The following is a 15,870-nucleotide window of genomic DNA, read 5'->3' as shown; positions in this document are numbered from 1 at the left end:
ATCCCGTCCTCCCCCTCCAAGGTAAGGATGAGAACACAGGAGGACTGGGGAAGGGAGTGTGGAGCAGAGCAGGGGGAGCGGTAGGCTTCCTAGAGGATGCTGTAGCCCGGGGAAGGACCCATCCTTACCCCAGGAGACTCACCAACAAGAAAAGCAGACGGACAAAGACTCAGAGACTAGGGGATGAGGCCTGTTAGAGGCCATGCCTCTGACCTTCCATGGGGCTGGGGCTCTGGGCTGGTGGTGAGGCCAGCCCTCACAGGCCCTGAGTATCATTGCTGCCAGGGTTTGTCCCAGGACACTGGGGAGCCATGGAAAGTTCAGGGTGAGGGAGGGTTGACCAGAAGCTGGTGGTCAGAAGATGCCTATTCTTTCACTAACTCAACCTTCCCAAGACTCTGATGCAAATCAGATCCCTAGGGATTGTCCACCTTCCCCCTAATGGGCAATGAACTGGCCGCTGTCTGCACTGGGGACACAGTCCCCTGTGCTGCTGGTGGTGAGAACCAGGTGGAGGGCAGTTTATCGAGAACTATGTTGATCTCCAAATCCACACTCAGAAACGTATCCCAGGTAATAGCCTGTGAGGCAGGAAACAGGGCATGAAGGTGCAGAAGAAAAGATGCTGTCCTCTGTGTAAAACAAAGATTAAAAGGCGGAAAAACAATGAAGTATGCACAAAGGACATTCCTGGTGGTCTAGTGGTTAGGAATCTGCCTGCCAATTCAGGGGACACAGGTTCAATCCCTGGTCTATCTGGGAAGTTTCCATATACCAGGGGGCAACTAAGCCCACATGCTACAACTACTGAAGCCCAATCTAGAGCCTGTGCTTTGCAACAAGAGAAGCCAGCTCAATGAGTAACCTCTGCTATCTGCAACTAGAGAAAGCCTGAGTGCAGCAACGAAGATCCAGCATAGTAAAAAAATTAATTAATGTTAAAAATGCACATGGGCACCAAAGTGTCTTAAACATCTCCAAAAGAAAGTACAATGAGCCTGGGATGGGGGCAAGGGGAACATTTCTCTGTTCACCCCTTTCATACCTTCAGCATCATGACAATGGCCTAAAAATTCAGAAAAGGGAAAAACATCCCTTTGGGGTGGTATTGGAGGGGCTTTCCCAGTGCCTCAGTGGTAAAGAATCCACCTGCAATGCAGCAGGCACAGATTTGATACCTGGGTGGAGAAGATCCCCTGGAGGAGGGCATGGCAACCTACTCCAGTATTCTTGCCTGGGGAACCCCATGGACAGAGAGACTGGCAGTCTCTCCTACAGACCGCTACAGTCCAACAGGTCACAGAGAGTTGGACATGACTGAAGTGACTAAGCACACAGAGGTGGTAATGAGGGCCAGGTTAGGATGAGGAGACCCCAGGATACTTGGAGAGGGGAGGAACTGTTCTGGGGAGGCTGCTCAGCTGTGTGGGCCTGGGAGAGCAGTGAGAAGGGGGCCGGGGCTCTGGGGGACAGCGGTGGCTCCGAGGCAGGCCAAGGATCTGGGAAGGTGTTAGGAAGGTGATGACAGGGACTTCCCTGGTTGTCCAGTGGTTAAGGCTCTGCGGTTCCACAGCAGGGGATGTAGGTTTGATCCCTGGTTGGGGATCCCAAATGCCCCACTGTGCTGCCCTCCCCCACCTCCGCCAAAAAAAAAAAGGGGGGGGGTGAGGAGAGGAATGAGTCAAGGGGAGAAAATAAAAGGGTGAGGACAGACTGAGTGAGGCTCAAGAATCAGGTCAAGACCCAGGTTGGCACATTTGTTGAGTGGCTGGTCATCGTGGGCTAGAGTTGGAGACCAAATATCACCCCTACATCTAGAGACCCTGCCCAAGCACTGTCCCCAGAGATCCCATTTCCCATCACCTTGATTCTTTCCCTTCTTTCCACATTTATCTACATGAGGTCATACAGTGTGTGGTTTCTTGGGTCTTGTAATAGTTCCTCCTCTTTTTTTTTTTTTCTTCTCTTGCTCTTCACTTGTTCAAAAGTGTGATCATTTGTCCTGTGTAGCATCCACCAGGCTGGATCTGGGTGGGTTGCATCCCTTGCTGTCCCATGTCATGGTCTTGTGAACATGAGTGCTAAGTTGCTTCAGTTGTGTCTGATTCTTTTCGACCCTATGGACTGTAGCCCACCAGGCTCCTCTGTCCATGGGATTCTCTAGGCAAGAATACTGGAGTGGGTTGCCATTTCCCTTTCCAAGAGATCTTCCCCATGCAGGGATCAAACCTGGGTCTCTTATGTCTACCTGTGCTGGCAGGGGGGTTCTTTACCACTAGCATCACCTGGGAAAGGCCATCATGGTCCTAGTTTCCCACTTTTCTTGTGGAATGAAGGATGGATTCTAGATTCTAGAGCAACTCTAAGTTTCTGTTCTTAAACCTCCCCTGGTTACCCATTGCCCTTGGGTCAAAAGCCAGATCTGTCATTAAAGGACCACCTTTGGTCTGTCCCCTCTTCTCTACCTCTCTTCTGTCCACCACCACCCCCTTCTCCCATTATCCTGCTCTGGCTATCTGGATGCCCCAGGACCTTTACACTGACACTTCCTTCTGCCTGCTACACCCTTCTCACGTTTGCATATGCTTGTCCTCTTTCCAAAAGTCCTCTTTTCCTGATCCCACACAGGGGAAGGGGTCTGTTTGATTACCACTGGGTCTGGAGAGCTTAGCCCCTACCCCAGTCACAGTGGGAATTTGCTAAATGAATAAATTCTAAAAGGCAAAGACAGGTGCTGCCAGCTTTGTTCCTTTTTTTTTCTTTAATGTTTATTTTCTATTTATTTATTTATTTGTCTGCACCAGGTCTTAATTGAGGCAAGCAGACTCTAGTTCCCTGATCAGGGATCAAACTTGGACCCCTGCACTTGGCTGGAGGAGTCTCAGCCACAGGACCACCAGAGAAGTCCGTATTGTATCTTTCAGTTTTGTTCAGTTGCTCAGTCCTGTCCGACTCTTTGCGAACCCATGGACTGCAACATGCTAGGTTTCCCTGTCCATCACCAATTCCCAGAGCTTGCTCAAACTCATGTCCATCGAGTCGGTGGTGCCATCCAACCGTCTCATCCTTTGTCGTCCCCTTCTCCTCCTGCCTTCAATCTTCCCAGCATCAGGGTCTTTTCCAATGAGTCAGTTCTTCGCATCAGGTGGCCAAAGTATTGGAGCTTGAGCTTCAGCATCAGTCCTTTCAACGTTGTATCTTTAGAGAAGAGTAAACTGAGGCGCTCAGCCGGGATCCGGAGGCTGCTCTTTGAAGGAGGTTCCCGGAGGGGGCTGGTGGAAGGAGAGCCCTGCTGCCGCTGGGGGGTGGGGTGGGGTGGTGTGTGGCACGGGGCACTAGGTCTGTCCAAGCATTTGAAAAGGACGTCCCCTTCCTGCCTCCCTCCCCAGGCCTCAATTTCCCCACTGTCCCCCGGGGGCAGGGGTCACAGCCCGGCAGCGGCGAGGGGGCCGCTGTGTCCCCTGGGGCTGGGGCTTCGGTGTCCCCGTCCTTGCCTCGGGGCTGGGTGTCCCCGGCCCGCCGCCGGGGCCTGGCCGGGACGTGGCCGGGCCTCCGCCCGGCGTGTCCAGCCTCCAGGCTCCGCCTTAGCCCGCCTCCGGGCGCCCGTCACTTCCTGCCGGGCCCAGAGAAGGCCCTGCCGGGCGGCGGCGGCAGCAGCGGCGGCGGAATCCAAGCTATGGTCGTTCTGGAGAACCCTGAGGCCGGTCCCGAGGAAGCAGCGGCGGCGGCGAGGGTCGTCCCGGGCGGGCGGCGGACGCTGTGAGCGCTGCTTGGGGGCGGGCAGGGCGCGCTTCCGGGGCCCCCACCCCTTACCCATCGCGGGCGGCAGCCCCCGCCCCGCCCCTTTTCCTGGGGGTACCCCACTCGAGTGGAGCTAGGTGGCGAGGGGCTTTGTTGTTACAGGGTGTTCCTGGGGAAACCCCATCCCCGTCACGCCTGGGTACTTGCCAGAGTGCAGGGGCGCACCCCCGCGTCCGCGTTTGCGGAGCCCCGGGCGCTGGAGTCCCGGAGCCTCGGGGGTCCCAGGCGCCGAATAGCCGGCTCCGGGGAGGCGCTGCCGCTGCGCGCGATGTACCCGTCACCGCGCTGGTGGTGATCTGGAGTTTTCCCACTAGCAGCTGTTCGTGTCTCCAAGCTGGGGATTCACCCAGCACCGGTCCTGGGTACCCGTCGGGGTTGTCTGCCCCCAACTTCCAGGCGGACGCGCTCTTTGTTTTTCTCCGGGTGAACACCCAGAAGAAAGGGGGTCTTACACAGCCGGTTAACACGAGGCTGTGTCCTGGGATGTAGACTGGAAGCGGGTGGACGACCCCATATGGGTACCCACCCACCCCCGGGGTTGGGGGGCGTCGTAGGTTTCTTCCTAACCCGAGTATTTATGCAGAAATCCCCGCGGTCCACCCTGGTTGCTTGTTCCGTTTCTGCTCCTTCATGGGCGTCCAAGCGGCCTGGGCAGGTTAGTACCCGCTGTTGTGCCTCGGTCTCCCCATCTGTAAAATGGAACAACGGGCCCCGTCTCAGAGTGGCTGGGGTCGGTGACCCTGCGGTTGGAGGTACCCAGAAAAGTGGACCATCTGTTCTTTGATAATTATCTTAAATAGCATACTATTGTAGGTGTCTTAAAATAATTTTATCATTTTGGTATTTTATGATTGCTTTATTGTATTTTTTATTTGGTGTTATTACTTCCACCCTGCTATTTACCCAGAAGGTATACCGGTGTCTATAGATGTGGTTATTTACCCCCTTTTAAAGGGCCTTAACCACCCAAAGTGGGTAATTTACCTGACAGCAGAGTCCCTCTGACCTGTCCCCACCCTCCTCACCTCTGTGTCCTGGGTGGGGTGGTGGTTTGCTCCCCAGTCAGCCCCACCCCAACCTGAGTCACCTCCGCTCTGAGCCCTCCTTGGTTTCCTGCTGGGGAAGTAGGTTCCTCTCTGGCCTGTCCCTGGGGGAGGGGCTGGTGCCTGAGAAGGTGTATTTTTGCCCAGGGGAGGGGATGTCAAAGGCCAGTCTCAAAACTGGGGAGCAGAGTTGGGGAAGGCAAAGGAGCCTCTCTGTCCTCCCCGGGGCCAACCTGGCTTAGCAGCTGTTCCCACCGTCAGGCCCGTCCATCCCTATTGGATGTTGGCCCCTGCCAGGTGTAGACTTTTCCCCGAGGCCTGCCTGGTCTAGGAAACCTCAGGTGCCTGTCTGTGTGGTCAGTTTCCCCGTCTGTAAAGTGGTCTCTTTGGGTGGCCAGGGAAGCTGGCCACCCAAATGAACTGGCACTTGGGTGAGTATAAACAGAAGTTCAGGTATTCATTCAACAAATAGCTCTTGAGAACCTGCTGGGGGCCAGGTGCTGAGGGCCCAGCAGGGGTAGAGAGGGACCCTGTCCTTATCATTTGGGGTTAGTGAAGGAGGTGAGAACCAGGAGTAAACAAGTGTGAGGGCCAGCTGGTTGCCGATGCCAACTGGTGAAGCCGGAAACGGGGCTGATTGGGCCAGCTTGGGGGCGGGGTGGTTACCAGGAAGGTAACTTCTGAGCCTAGACTGGGAACCAGGAAAAGGTTGCTTCAGGCAGGAGGCTAAGCACATGCAAAGGCCCTGAGGTGGGTTTAAAATGCAGTAAAAGGACTCAGTGCCTGGAGCAGAGGGAGTGAAAGGGAGAGACAGGGTGGGGCATGGATGCCCTGCTATCAGCCCCAAGGCTCCTGATGGAAGGTGCTGGGATCCTAGAGAGCAGCAAGGCCCAGGAGCCCAGTGGGACCAGGCAAGTGCACTGCCAGGCCAGGGAGGGGCTGAGCCTTGCCTTGAGGGTGCTGGGGAGCCACAGGTAGTGGTGGAGCAGGGCAGGGAGCAGTTGGATCTTAGCACAGTGGGGTGTGGTCTGAGGGGCCCACCAGACCTGAGTTTGAGCCCCTGGCCCCACTGTGGCCCCAGAGGGAAGCAGAGGCTGGTGGCTTGGGAGTGGTCCTGCTCAGACCAGGTTCCAACCCTGGTTCCACGTTGGGTCCTGAGGTAACAGGGAGCCTCACACCCCAAGGGCCTGAGCTCTCCCTGAGCCCTGCCCAGCTCTAATGTTCCCAACAGCTCCCCGCCGGATGTGGTCTTGTTATCAGCCCTACCAGGCACCATCCTGGCATGCGTCCAGCTGCTGGGGTGGAGACCCAGGTTTCAGAGCCCTGAGGAGGCCACGGCTGAATCTGGAGCTTGGGGTGTTGGTGCCTGGGCCTCGGGAAGGTCACATCCAGCCTCAGAGTCATTGGCTATGTGCTGACTTGACTTGCCCCATCCTCTCCTAGCTGCCCTCTTTGCAGCTGTGGGATCTTGGGATAAAGACTTTGCTCCTTGGTTTGCAAATCTGAATAAAGGGTGTCTTGTCTGGACAGTAGTATTTGGCTCCTATTGTGACAGTGATTGATTAACTAAGGACTGTCACTTAACCAGGAATGTTGCTGTGATCAATCTTGTGGCTCAGGGGGTGAGCTCCCAGTCATAGGAGGAAACCAAGCAGAGGTGTGTGTCCTGGTTTCTCTTGGCTCTGAGTGCCCCTCCTGGACTGGCAGGGGGCCATTCTTATCCTCTTTGCAGAGAGAGACCTGAGGCTCTGGGTCATATCATGAAGTAGCATAGCTGGGATTAAAGCTCAAGGCTGAGATACCAGGCTTGACCCCTGCCTCTGCCTGCATGCTAGTCTCCTATTTTGCTTTTCTTATTGGCTGCTCAGTGCTTCTTGTGCGATCTTAGTTCCCTGACCAGGGACTGAATCCAGGCCCCAGTAGTGAAAGTATGTGAATCCTATCCGCTGATTGTGTGTCTCCACTGATGGGTACTTATGCCAGATTAATTTATCAATCAGCTAATTCTCCATAGATTTTTGCCTAACATATAGTATCATCCATGAAGTCTGCCCCACTCCAATCTCAGGAGACAGGGCTGGGGCTCATCAGCCTGTTTGCTTCCTGATCAAGATGTAACAACCTTTCTGTCCAGGGCAAAAACTTAACGCTGGGGACTCTGTTTTGTTCAGTGGCTAAACTGTGTCCGACTCTTTGCGACCCTATCTATGTATGGCCACATGCCAGTCTTCCCCGTCCTTCACTATCTCCCGGAATTTCCTCAAACTCATGTCCATTGAGTCAGTGGTGCCATCCAACCATCTCATCCTCTGCGCCCCCTTCTCCTGCCCTCAATCTTCCCCAGATCAGGGTCTTTTCCAGTGAGAAAGCTCTTCACATAAAGTGGCCAAAGTATTGGAGCTTCAGCTTCACCATCAGTCCTTCCAGTGAATATTCAGGGTTGATTTCCTTTAGGACTGACTGGTTTGATCTCTTTGCAGTCCAGCGGACTCTGAAGAGTCTTCTCCAAGGCCACAATTCGAAAGCATCAGTTCTTCAGTGCTCAGCCTTCTTTATGGTCCAACTGTCAAACATCCATGCATGACTACTAGAAAAACCATGGCTTTGACTATACAGGCCTTTGTTGGCAAAGTGATGTCTTTGCTTTTTAATATGCTGGCTAGGTTTGTCATAGCTTTCCTTTCAAGGACTTATATATGTATAAGCCTTAATAAGCATGGCCTTCACTCCTAACCTCTTTGAGGCACCTTGTTTCATATCCTAGGGCTTCATGGCATTTTCTAGCAGCTGTTTGTGCATGAGGACTCACACTGCTGTTTTTAATTTGTGTCTTGGGATCACCCAAACACCAGGAAAGTTTGGGTGAAATTCTGGACTCTGGGTTCTACTCAGTCTTGGAATCATGGAGTTTTGTTGGAGACCTGATTGGGTGATTATTTTCTGAGCACCTGCTGTATGCCAGACCGGGGTGCACTGGACACCAGACCCTACCTGTGCCTGGAGGTCATGGTGGGTTTTAGGCAGGGAGGTAGGAGTTGTGGCCATCAGGAGAAGAAAGCAGTGAGGGGCTGGGGAGGTTTGAACAGAAGGCAAAAGGAGATGGGAGTGACAAGCGAGGAGCCTGGGGCACGGGAATCCACTGGGGTGGGGGACAGCCAGCACAGAGCGGGTGCCTGGTGGGCTAGGGCAAGGAGGAAGGGGGAGTTCTGGCACCCGAGACCCTCCGAAGCTCAGAATCTACCATCAGCCTCTCAGCATGAGGGTTTCTGAGACTGATGGGACCCTCCTCTCAGCCCATAGTCAGGGGCTGATCATGACAGCTCTGCAGCTTCTTACCAGGAAGTTTCCATTCAATTCCTGCCCCCTCCCTCCCTCAAAGCCACCTACTGCCTAGCCCTCAGGTCCCCAGTGGGAGGCCTGCCATTTCCATTTCCAGGATTAGTACCTGTGCTCACAGGGGGCCACTCTGCCTGCTTCCCCCATCCAGGCCTTGAGCACATAGCAGGGGGGCTCTGGGGGCACAAGGCAGGTGGGTTCAGGTAGCGCCTTAGCTTCTGGGGGCTGTTTTCTGGTTTACCTGCTGTCAGAGGCTGGGGGTTGGGGGGGCAGGTAGGAATGCATCATCAAATTAAATCTCTTGAGAAACTCCCAGAGGAAGGAGACGCGGGCCTCACTGGCTTGCAGCTCAAACCTGGAAGCCCAGGAGCACAGGGAGCAGCTTCCTCAGCCCCCTCACTGCCCCCACCAATGTGTGGCTTCCCTTCAGTGAGCCTTGGTTTACTCATCTGTCCTCAGTGGTATCTGCCTCCTGAGCGATGTGGCACAGTGACATTCTAAGGGTCCAGGGCTCCATGTGCAATGGGGGTGAGCTTCCCACTGCAGAGGGAAACCAAGCTGGGGTTGGCTGTGAGAGAGTGGTGATGGTAGGGTTCTTCCTGGGGGTCCTGGCCTGTTTTGGCCCTGAGGACTGGCCCCCCAACCCCAAACCCGACCCACAGGCCCCTTCCGGGCTGCCTGCCCGCTCTAGCCAGCTCCCAGGTGAAGAGGCTGTCGGCCTCCCGGCGGAAGCAGCACTTCATCAACCAGGCTGTGCGGAACTCAGACCTCGTGCCCAAGGCCAAGGGGCGGAAGAGCCTCCAGCGCCTGGAGAACAGTGAGCAGGGGTCGAAGGGCGCCTCCTGGGGGCTCCTAGGCCTCAGACAGCAATGGCGTGCATGTTCTGTTATCTGAGCCTGGCCCTGAGCTGGACAATGTGAGGAAGCTCTGGGCATTGGAGCTGGGGCCGTAAAGGTGGTGTAGGAATTCAACAAGCCAAGCCAGGGCGATGTAGGAGGAGTTCTGGAGGCTGGATGGTTCCTGTGTCTTCTGGGAAAGACAGCTGGAGTGTGGAGGAGGGGAGGCTGGTGTGAGCCGGAGAGTAAAGGCCCTAAATATAGAAGTGGGGTGGATGGGAGGAAACATGGGCCTCTGGACCCCATGAAGCCTGGGGTGACCCCCAGCCCAGAGACTGTTTGTTTCCATTTAGCACAGTACCTCCTGACCCTGCTGGAGACAGATGGAGCAACACCTGGCCCAGAGGATGGGGACCTGGCACCCCCCGCGGCACCTGGCATCTTTGCAGAAGCCTGCAGCAATGAGACCTATGTGGAGGTGGGGCCCCATGTCCTGCCTGGCTCCCCACTCCCCCAAACCACCAGCACTGCCTGCACTGAACCCTCTCTGGTTCCTTGATGAACGTCCCTGGGTCTCCCTCAAGAGGCCAGCAACCCCTCCACCCCAAAACCTTCCAGCACCTGAGGTTCGTTTGCTTACCTTGGAATTACTGACAGAATTGGGGATGTATTTGGTCCATACTGACACCCCCCAACACAGATGATCCACAAACTGTTGACCCAGTGGTCAAATGTGTCCACGAGGAGTAATTCCGTGCGCTTGTGGCCCCACCATGTGCATTGGCCAAATAGGGTAACTGAGGCTTGAGAGTGCACAGTTATCAGTCAGGGCCTGCCTGCCTCTCTTCCAGATCTGGAACGACTTCATGAACCGCTCAGGGGAGGAGCAGGAGCGTGTTCTCCGCTACCTGGAGGATGAGGGCAAGAGCAAGGCGCGGAGGAGGGGGCCTACCCGCGGGGAAGACCGGCGGAGAGGTGGGTCTGGATTTAGGGTGCAAGTGGCAGTCAGAGGCATGATGGGTGCGTGGCCTGGGGGGGAGGGGTGTCAGAGGGTGGGGGCGTGGCCTAGGGTGAGAGGGTGGGGCCAGGGCAGGCAGGGAGGAGCCTGGTGTGGGGGTGGGACCAGAACAAGTCGGGGTGGAGTCTGATATATAGGTGGGGCTTGGTAGATGGGAGGACCCCGGTGTGAGCCGGGCCAGTGTGGGTGGGGTGGAGTCTCGTGTGTGGGTGGGGCTTGGGGCTCTGCTCCCTCATCTGCCTCCACTGCTCGGACTCTCGCAGAGGACCCGGCCTATACGCCCCGGGAGTGCTTCCAGCGCATCAGCAGGCGTCTGCGAGCTGTCCTCAAGCGGAGCCGTATTCCCATGGTGAGTACCAGGCCCCGGCCTTGTACTCTCTTGCCTCTCTTTGTCTTTGGTCTTTCTTGAAGGCCTTTTTTCTCAGCTTCTTAATTGGGGGCTGCCTTGAGGGGAGACCAGAAACCCAGTGAACGGGGTGTGATGGAGAAGATGGGCAGGATACAGACCAGTGTGATCAGAGTGCAGGACTCAGGGCTGGTTTAGGGCTCTCCTTGAGGGTGGGAGCGTCAGGGGCAAGGAAATTGGGTACTAAAGGATGTGTAGGAGTTCACCAGGCAGAAGGCTGAGACATTCAAAAGTGTGGATATGTCTAAGTGCCTGGTATCCTTGGAAACGGTTAAGTAGCTTCATGTAGTGAGTCAGAGGCCACATTTGAACCCAAGGCTTTGGGCTCCAGAGGCTGGCATGGATTTGGGGGGCCAGGGTGCCATAGTTGGCCTGACTGCTGGACCTGTCTCTCCTACAGGAAACACTGGAGACCTGGGAGGAGCGGCTGCTGAGGTTTTTCTCTGTGTCCCCCCAGGCCGTGTACACGGCCATGCTGGACAACAGGTGAATATGTGGGGGCAGGTGCAGTGGGCACCCCCCTCCCACGGTGCCAAGCTCAGGCCATTCACCACCCATTCTCTGCAGCTTTGAGAGGCTCCTGCTTCACGCCATCTGCCAGTACATGGATCTCATCTCAGCCAGTAAGTACCTGGTGGCCCCTGGGCCCCAGTTAGCTGATTCTGTCCTGGGGAAACTGAGGCTGGGCTTACTGGAGTCTGTTCACCCAGCAGTAGGCATCAGGGGAGGAGGGACCTCATGAGCACAAAGGTAACAGGGGGATGCTGCCTTAATTCAACAGCAGCTCCTGTACCTCTGTCCCCATGATGGATGATGCTGTGGACACAGACAAGCCTCTGTCTGCATCTTCAGGGGCCTGATGAAATGAGGGGACCCCAGTGTCTGTAGAGTTCTCACTTAGCTGTAGCCCACCTCCACAGTGCCACAAGTGTGACTTTTGGCAAGTCTCCCCTCCAGGGGCCAGCACCCCCTTTTTCAGTGTGGAGGCTCTTGGGACAAAGTCCCCCCAGGGAGGGTCCTTGCAGGCCCTTCGTGGCCCTTGGCATCCCATCCATACTCTCCAGGCCTATATGTCTCCTGCCCAGAGTTGCAGAGGAGACAGTTTCCATGGCAACCCCAAGATGATTCCTCTCAGGATGGCTCTGAGGGAGGTGTAGCTCCCACACTTGCTTTTGTTCCCACTGACTTGGTATGGAGGGGCTGGCTGGGGGTGCTTCTCTGCCAGAGTAGGACCCTGGCCTGAACATAGGAGAACAGCCCTGGAATATGGGGATCAAGGGAGAGGGAACAGCCAGGGCAGAGGCTGGGAGGTGGGCCTAGCTTGGGTTATGTACCTCTATATTCAGGTTTTGGGGTGACACGAGTTGGGAAAAGGGAGGTCAGTGGGGACTGAGTCACCCAGGGCCTGGAGTGTCCTCTGAGGGGGTGGGAGACCAAAGGGGCAGGACCCTCGTTTAGTCCCCTTGACACTGGGCCAGTGTGTCTCAGTAGTACATCTGGGTGCCATTAGGACACGGGATAAGTAATGGGAGAGGGAAGGCAGGCTGGAAGTAGGAGCTGCTGAATACACTGCCCTGGGACCTGGGGGTGGGGCAACCTAACTCACCCGGGAACCCTCCCTCAGGGTGGGCGGAGGGCTCGGTCTCTGGGTGTCAGCACCCTCGCCTTTCTTCCCGATCTTACCTGTCTCCGCTGCAGGCGCCGACCTGGAGGGCAAGCGGCAGATGAAGGTCAGCAATCGCCACCTGGATTTCCTGCCGCCAGGGCTGCTCCTGTCCGCCTACCTGGAGCAGCGCAGCTGATGGCGGCCCCACCCCCATCCCCAACCCCAGCGCCAAGACCTCCAGTACCATCCGCTCAAATATCTTTTATTATTTTTAGAATTCTGCCTTGGAAATGTGCTCTTCCCCTTGGGGTGGCCCCCGCCCCCTCCCCGCCCAGCTTTCCAGATTAAAGCTGGCAGCTGGGCTGCCTGAGCTATCCGCCTCCGGGCTCTGACTGGGGAGGAGGCACCCGGCCTGGTCACTTCCCTGCCACTTCCTCGGTGGGCGATTTTGGCCCCGTGTGATGCTCAAGTGAGGAGGGAGAGGCTGGGTTTTTATCATTCTTAATGAATTTGGCATGATTTGTTGTGGATTTTTACATATCCCTTTTGAGAAGAAAAAAAACCAAAAACTCACCCCAAGTGATAAATCGGGGGGCTTCATTCCAGTCCCTGCTTGACCCTCTCCCAGTTTTTGGCTTGGGTCTCTGGGGCTGCGCCCCTCTTCGCAGGAGTGTAACATTTTTGTGTATGTGTGTGTGCGTGCTCGAGCCTGTGTGTTCCCGGTGACCCAGGACAGGAGCTTCATCTTAAAAAATGTGTCACCCTCTTTGGAGAATGTGTGTTGCCTTCCTGGTGCCCTTTGGTTGCCCTTAGGGCCCCATCTGCTCTACACACCCCTCTCCCATTGTACTAGGGACGTGGGACTTCCAGACAGAAGCCTCCACCCTCAGACTGTCCTCTTCCCCTCTCTGTGTCCTCCGCCCCCAGCCTGGCTCTGAGGTGTCCTCCTGCTGGTCACCCTGGCCTGGCACAGGAGCGCAGGGCTGGGAGACTGCCCCACTCTCTCCCTCCCACAACCCCCGTGGGTGTGGCTAGTTGTGCTTTGGGAAAAGCAGAGTGTTCAATAAATTTCTGGTGCTCTGGTCTCTTGCTGTGGTTTTCCCTTGGGGCAGGGCTGGGGATGCTCCAGGCACTCACGATGCCCTTGGGTCCTGGTCATTGAGGGATGCAGGCCTAAGGAGAAGGCTAGTGCTGAGTGAGACCCCAGGTGGAGGCAGGTGTGTGTGAAGACTCTGCCAGGAGATCCTGGCTCTTGGCTATGCTGCCCTGGCTGGTCCTCTCCTGGGTGCCCAGGCTGAAACCCTAACTCTTCCACCTGCCACCTGTGTGACCTCCAAAGAGGTCACTTGTGTGAGCTTCCCGAGTGGCTGAACACAATACACCACACTGCAGTTTAAAAACCACAGGAATTTGAGGGACTTCTCTGGTGCTTTAGTGGCTAGGACAGCACTCCCAATGGAGGGGGCCTGGGAACGATCCCTGGTCAGGGAAATAGATTGTGCATGCTGCAACTAAGACCTGGCAAAAAAACAAAACAGGAATTTATTGGCACCCAGTTCTAGAGTCAGAAGTCCAAGATCAAGGTGTCCCAGTGTCCTACTCCCTCTGGAGGCTCCAGGGGAAGGTCCAGTCCCTGCCTCTTCCAGCTTCTAGGGGCTCCAGCCTCCCTTGGCTTGTGACCACATCCTTCAAGCCTCTGATTCTGTCTTCATATGGCTTCCTCCCCCATGTTTTCCATCTGTGTGTGTCTGGGACTGGCTGTGTGTCCTGCAGGGCCCCTTAGCCTGAGTTTTCTGCTGTTCCCATGGAGCCACACCAGAGCTCCCTGCTTTCCATGGGGATCCTTGCTACTGACCTCTGCTGATCTCCAAGTGTCTGAAGGTGGAGTATCCATGTTAACTACTGAAAATTCTCCAGGAGAGATTTTTCTCTTTCACCCTGTGTATTCAGTATTTATTTAGCCAATTCTATCAGTACGGATGCCTGGGCATTTACTTTTTAGTTTGTGTTGTGATCTAATATTCCTTTTTCTTGCTTAGAGTGTTCAAGATTTGGCTTCTGGGAGCCCCTTCAATGGCTTGTGTACAGGTCTCAGTGAGGCACCCCTATATTTATTTATTTGAGAAACGGCCTTACTTTCTGCTGCTACAAGATGCACAGGGCTTCTTGGTATATTCCTGCTTTATCCTGGTTTGGTGGTGGTTTAGTCGCTAAGTCGTGTCTTGCTACCCCGTGGGCTGTAGCCCGCCAGGCTCCTCTGTCCATGGGATTTTCCAGGAAAGGATACTGGAGTGGATTGCCATTTCCTTCTCCAGGGGATCTTCCCGACCCAGGGAATCAAACCCAGGTCTTATGCATTGCAGGCAGATTCTTTACCGACTGAGCTACAAGGGTGTCTTCTATTTTAACAGGCATTGAAAAAGTTTTACATGTAGATACTAAATAATGGAACTCCCAAGGGCTTGTTAGGAGGACACAAAGAAATATTAATACTCGAATAACCAGCTTGAAGCTTCCCCACCTGCCAAGGGCACTGAATTTCCAGTGCCCGGAGGACACCCTTATGGGCAGAAAGAGAAGAGGAACTAAAAAGCCTCTTGATGAAAGTGAAAGAGGAGAGTGAAGAAGCTGGCTTAAAACTCAACATTCAAGAAACTAAGATTTTGGCATCAGGTCCCATCACCTCATGGCAATAGATGGGGAAACAATGGAAACCGTGACAGACTTTATTTTCTTGGGCTCCAAAATCACTGCAGATGGTGACTGTAGCCATGAAATTAAGACTTGGAAAAAAAGCTTGACCTTGGGGAAAAAGCTATGACCAACCTAAACAGTGTATTAAAAAGCAGAGACATTATTTTGCCTACAAAGATCAGTCTAGTCAAAGCTAGGGTTTTTCCAGTATGGATGTGAGAGTTGGACCGTAAAGAAAGCTGAGCCCCGAAGAACTGATGCTTTTGAACTGTGGTGTTGGAGAAGACCCTTGAGAGTCCCTTGGACTGCATGGAGATCAAACCAGTCAATCCTAAAGGAAATCAGTCCTGAATATTCATTGGAAGGACTGATGCTGAAGCTGAAGCTCCAATACTTTGGCCACCTGATGCGAAGAACTGACTAATTGGAAAGGACCCTGATTCTCGGAAACATTGAAGGCAGGAGGAGAAGGGGACAACAGAAGATGAGATGGTTGGATGGTATCACCGACTAGATGAACATGAGTTTGAGTAAGCTCCGGGAGTTGGTGATGGACAGGGAAGCGTGGCATGTTGCAGTCCATGGGGTCGCAGAGAGTCGGACACAACTGAGCGACTGAATTGAACTGAGAGCACCGGCTGGGGTCAGGGCACGGGTGTGGGGCCCAGGGCAAGCCCACAGGCTGCCTCCAGACCCACGCGGACTCCATCCTGTCCAGCTTCCTGGTTGGCTGTGTGGGTTCTCCACACACCGCGTCCCTAGACAGCCCGGTCCCCAGACCTTTGTCCAGGTGTTGCCTGCTGACTGCATACCCTTCCCCTGCAATCAATCCCTTGTCTTTATGGAAAAGACCTTCCAAACTGGGGAGAGTCCGATAGCTTTTGGAGCAGGAATTGAGGATGGAGACTAATTCTACCGGCCCTTGATGGGTTAAGTTAGCTTGCTTATGAGCGATTTACAACACCTTGGCTAGACATCGTGAAATTAAGCCAAAATATGGAACGCTTCACGAATTTGCGTGTCATCCTTGCGCAGGGGCCATGCTAATCTTCTCTGTATCGTTCCAATTTTAGTATATGTGCTGCCGAAGCGAGCACGAACAACACAGAGACGCCAGAACTATTTATAGT

General features: G+C 54.7%; 1 protein-coding gene and 1 non-coding gene across 4 annotated transcripts; one reads left to right on the top strand and one right to left on the bottom strand.

Annotated features, from left to right (window-relative positions):
* Positions 1 to 2,765: 2,765 nt before the first annotated feature.
* R3HDM4 (R3H domain containing 4) lies at positions 2,766 to 13,131 on the top strand. Of its 3 annotated transcripts, XM_005209307.5 has the most exons (9): positions 3,616 to 3,759; positions 4,385 to 4,456; positions 8,843 to 8,997; positions 9,370 to 9,494; positions 9,868 to 9,991; positions 10,298 to 10,383; positions 10,841 to 10,926; positions 11,008 to 11,063; positions 12,139 to 13,131. In XM_005209307.5, exons 1-9 carry the CDS (start codon positions 3,677 to 3,679, stop codon positions 12,240 to 12,242), a joined length of 891 nt encoding a protein of 296 aa, XP_005209364.1. In that variant the 5' UTR covers positions 3,616 to 3,676; the 3' UTR covers positions 12,243 to 13,131. The 3 variants fall into 3 exon arrangements, with proteins under 3 accessions (XP_059744364.1, XP_005209364.1, NP_001040013.1); NM_001046548.2 differs by lacking the exon at positions 4,385 to 4,456 and having other exon boundaries at positions 3,625 to 3,759; positions 12,139 to 13,129; XM_059888381.1 differs by lacking the exons at positions 4,385 to 4,456; positions 8,843 to 8,997 and having other exon boundaries at positions 2,766 to 3,759.
* Positions 13,132 to 15,730: 2,599 nt separating this feature from the next.
* Positions 15,731 to 15,837, bottom strand: LOC112447653 (U6 spliceosomal RNA). Its single transcript, XR_003035832.1, has one exon. It is a non-coding gene; the product is annotated as a U6 spliceosomal RNA (small nuclear RNA).
* Between the last annotated feature and the right edge of the window lie 33 nt (positions 15,838 to 15,870).

The sequence above is a fragment of the Bos taurus genome, chromosome 7, assembly GCF_002263795.3.
Source record: "Bos taurus isolate L1 Dominette 01449 registration number 42190680 breed Hereford chromosome 7, ARS-UCD2.0, whole genome shotgun sequence".
Classification (NCBI taxonomy): domain Eukaryota; kingdom Metazoa; phylum Chordata; class Mammalia; order Artiodactyla; family Bovidae; genus Bos; species Bos taurus.
This window is presented reverse-complemented; position numbering and strand designations above follow the sequence as displayed.

Bases quoted from the DNA above. Each gene is read 5' to 3' on its own strand.
- R3HDM4 (XM_059888381.1), top strand. From the start codon at position 2,967: ATGGACTGCAACATGCTAGGTTTCCCTGTCCATCACCAATTCCCAGAG. The intron at 3,760-9,369 runs GTGAGCGCTGCT...GTTTCCATTTAG, and splicing joins CCGGGCGGGCGGCGGACGCT to CACAGTACCTCCTGACCCTG. The intron at 9,495-9,867 runs GTGGGGCCCCAT...CCTCTCTTCCAG, and splicing joins GCAATGAGACCTATGTGGAG to ATCTGGAACGACTTCATGAA.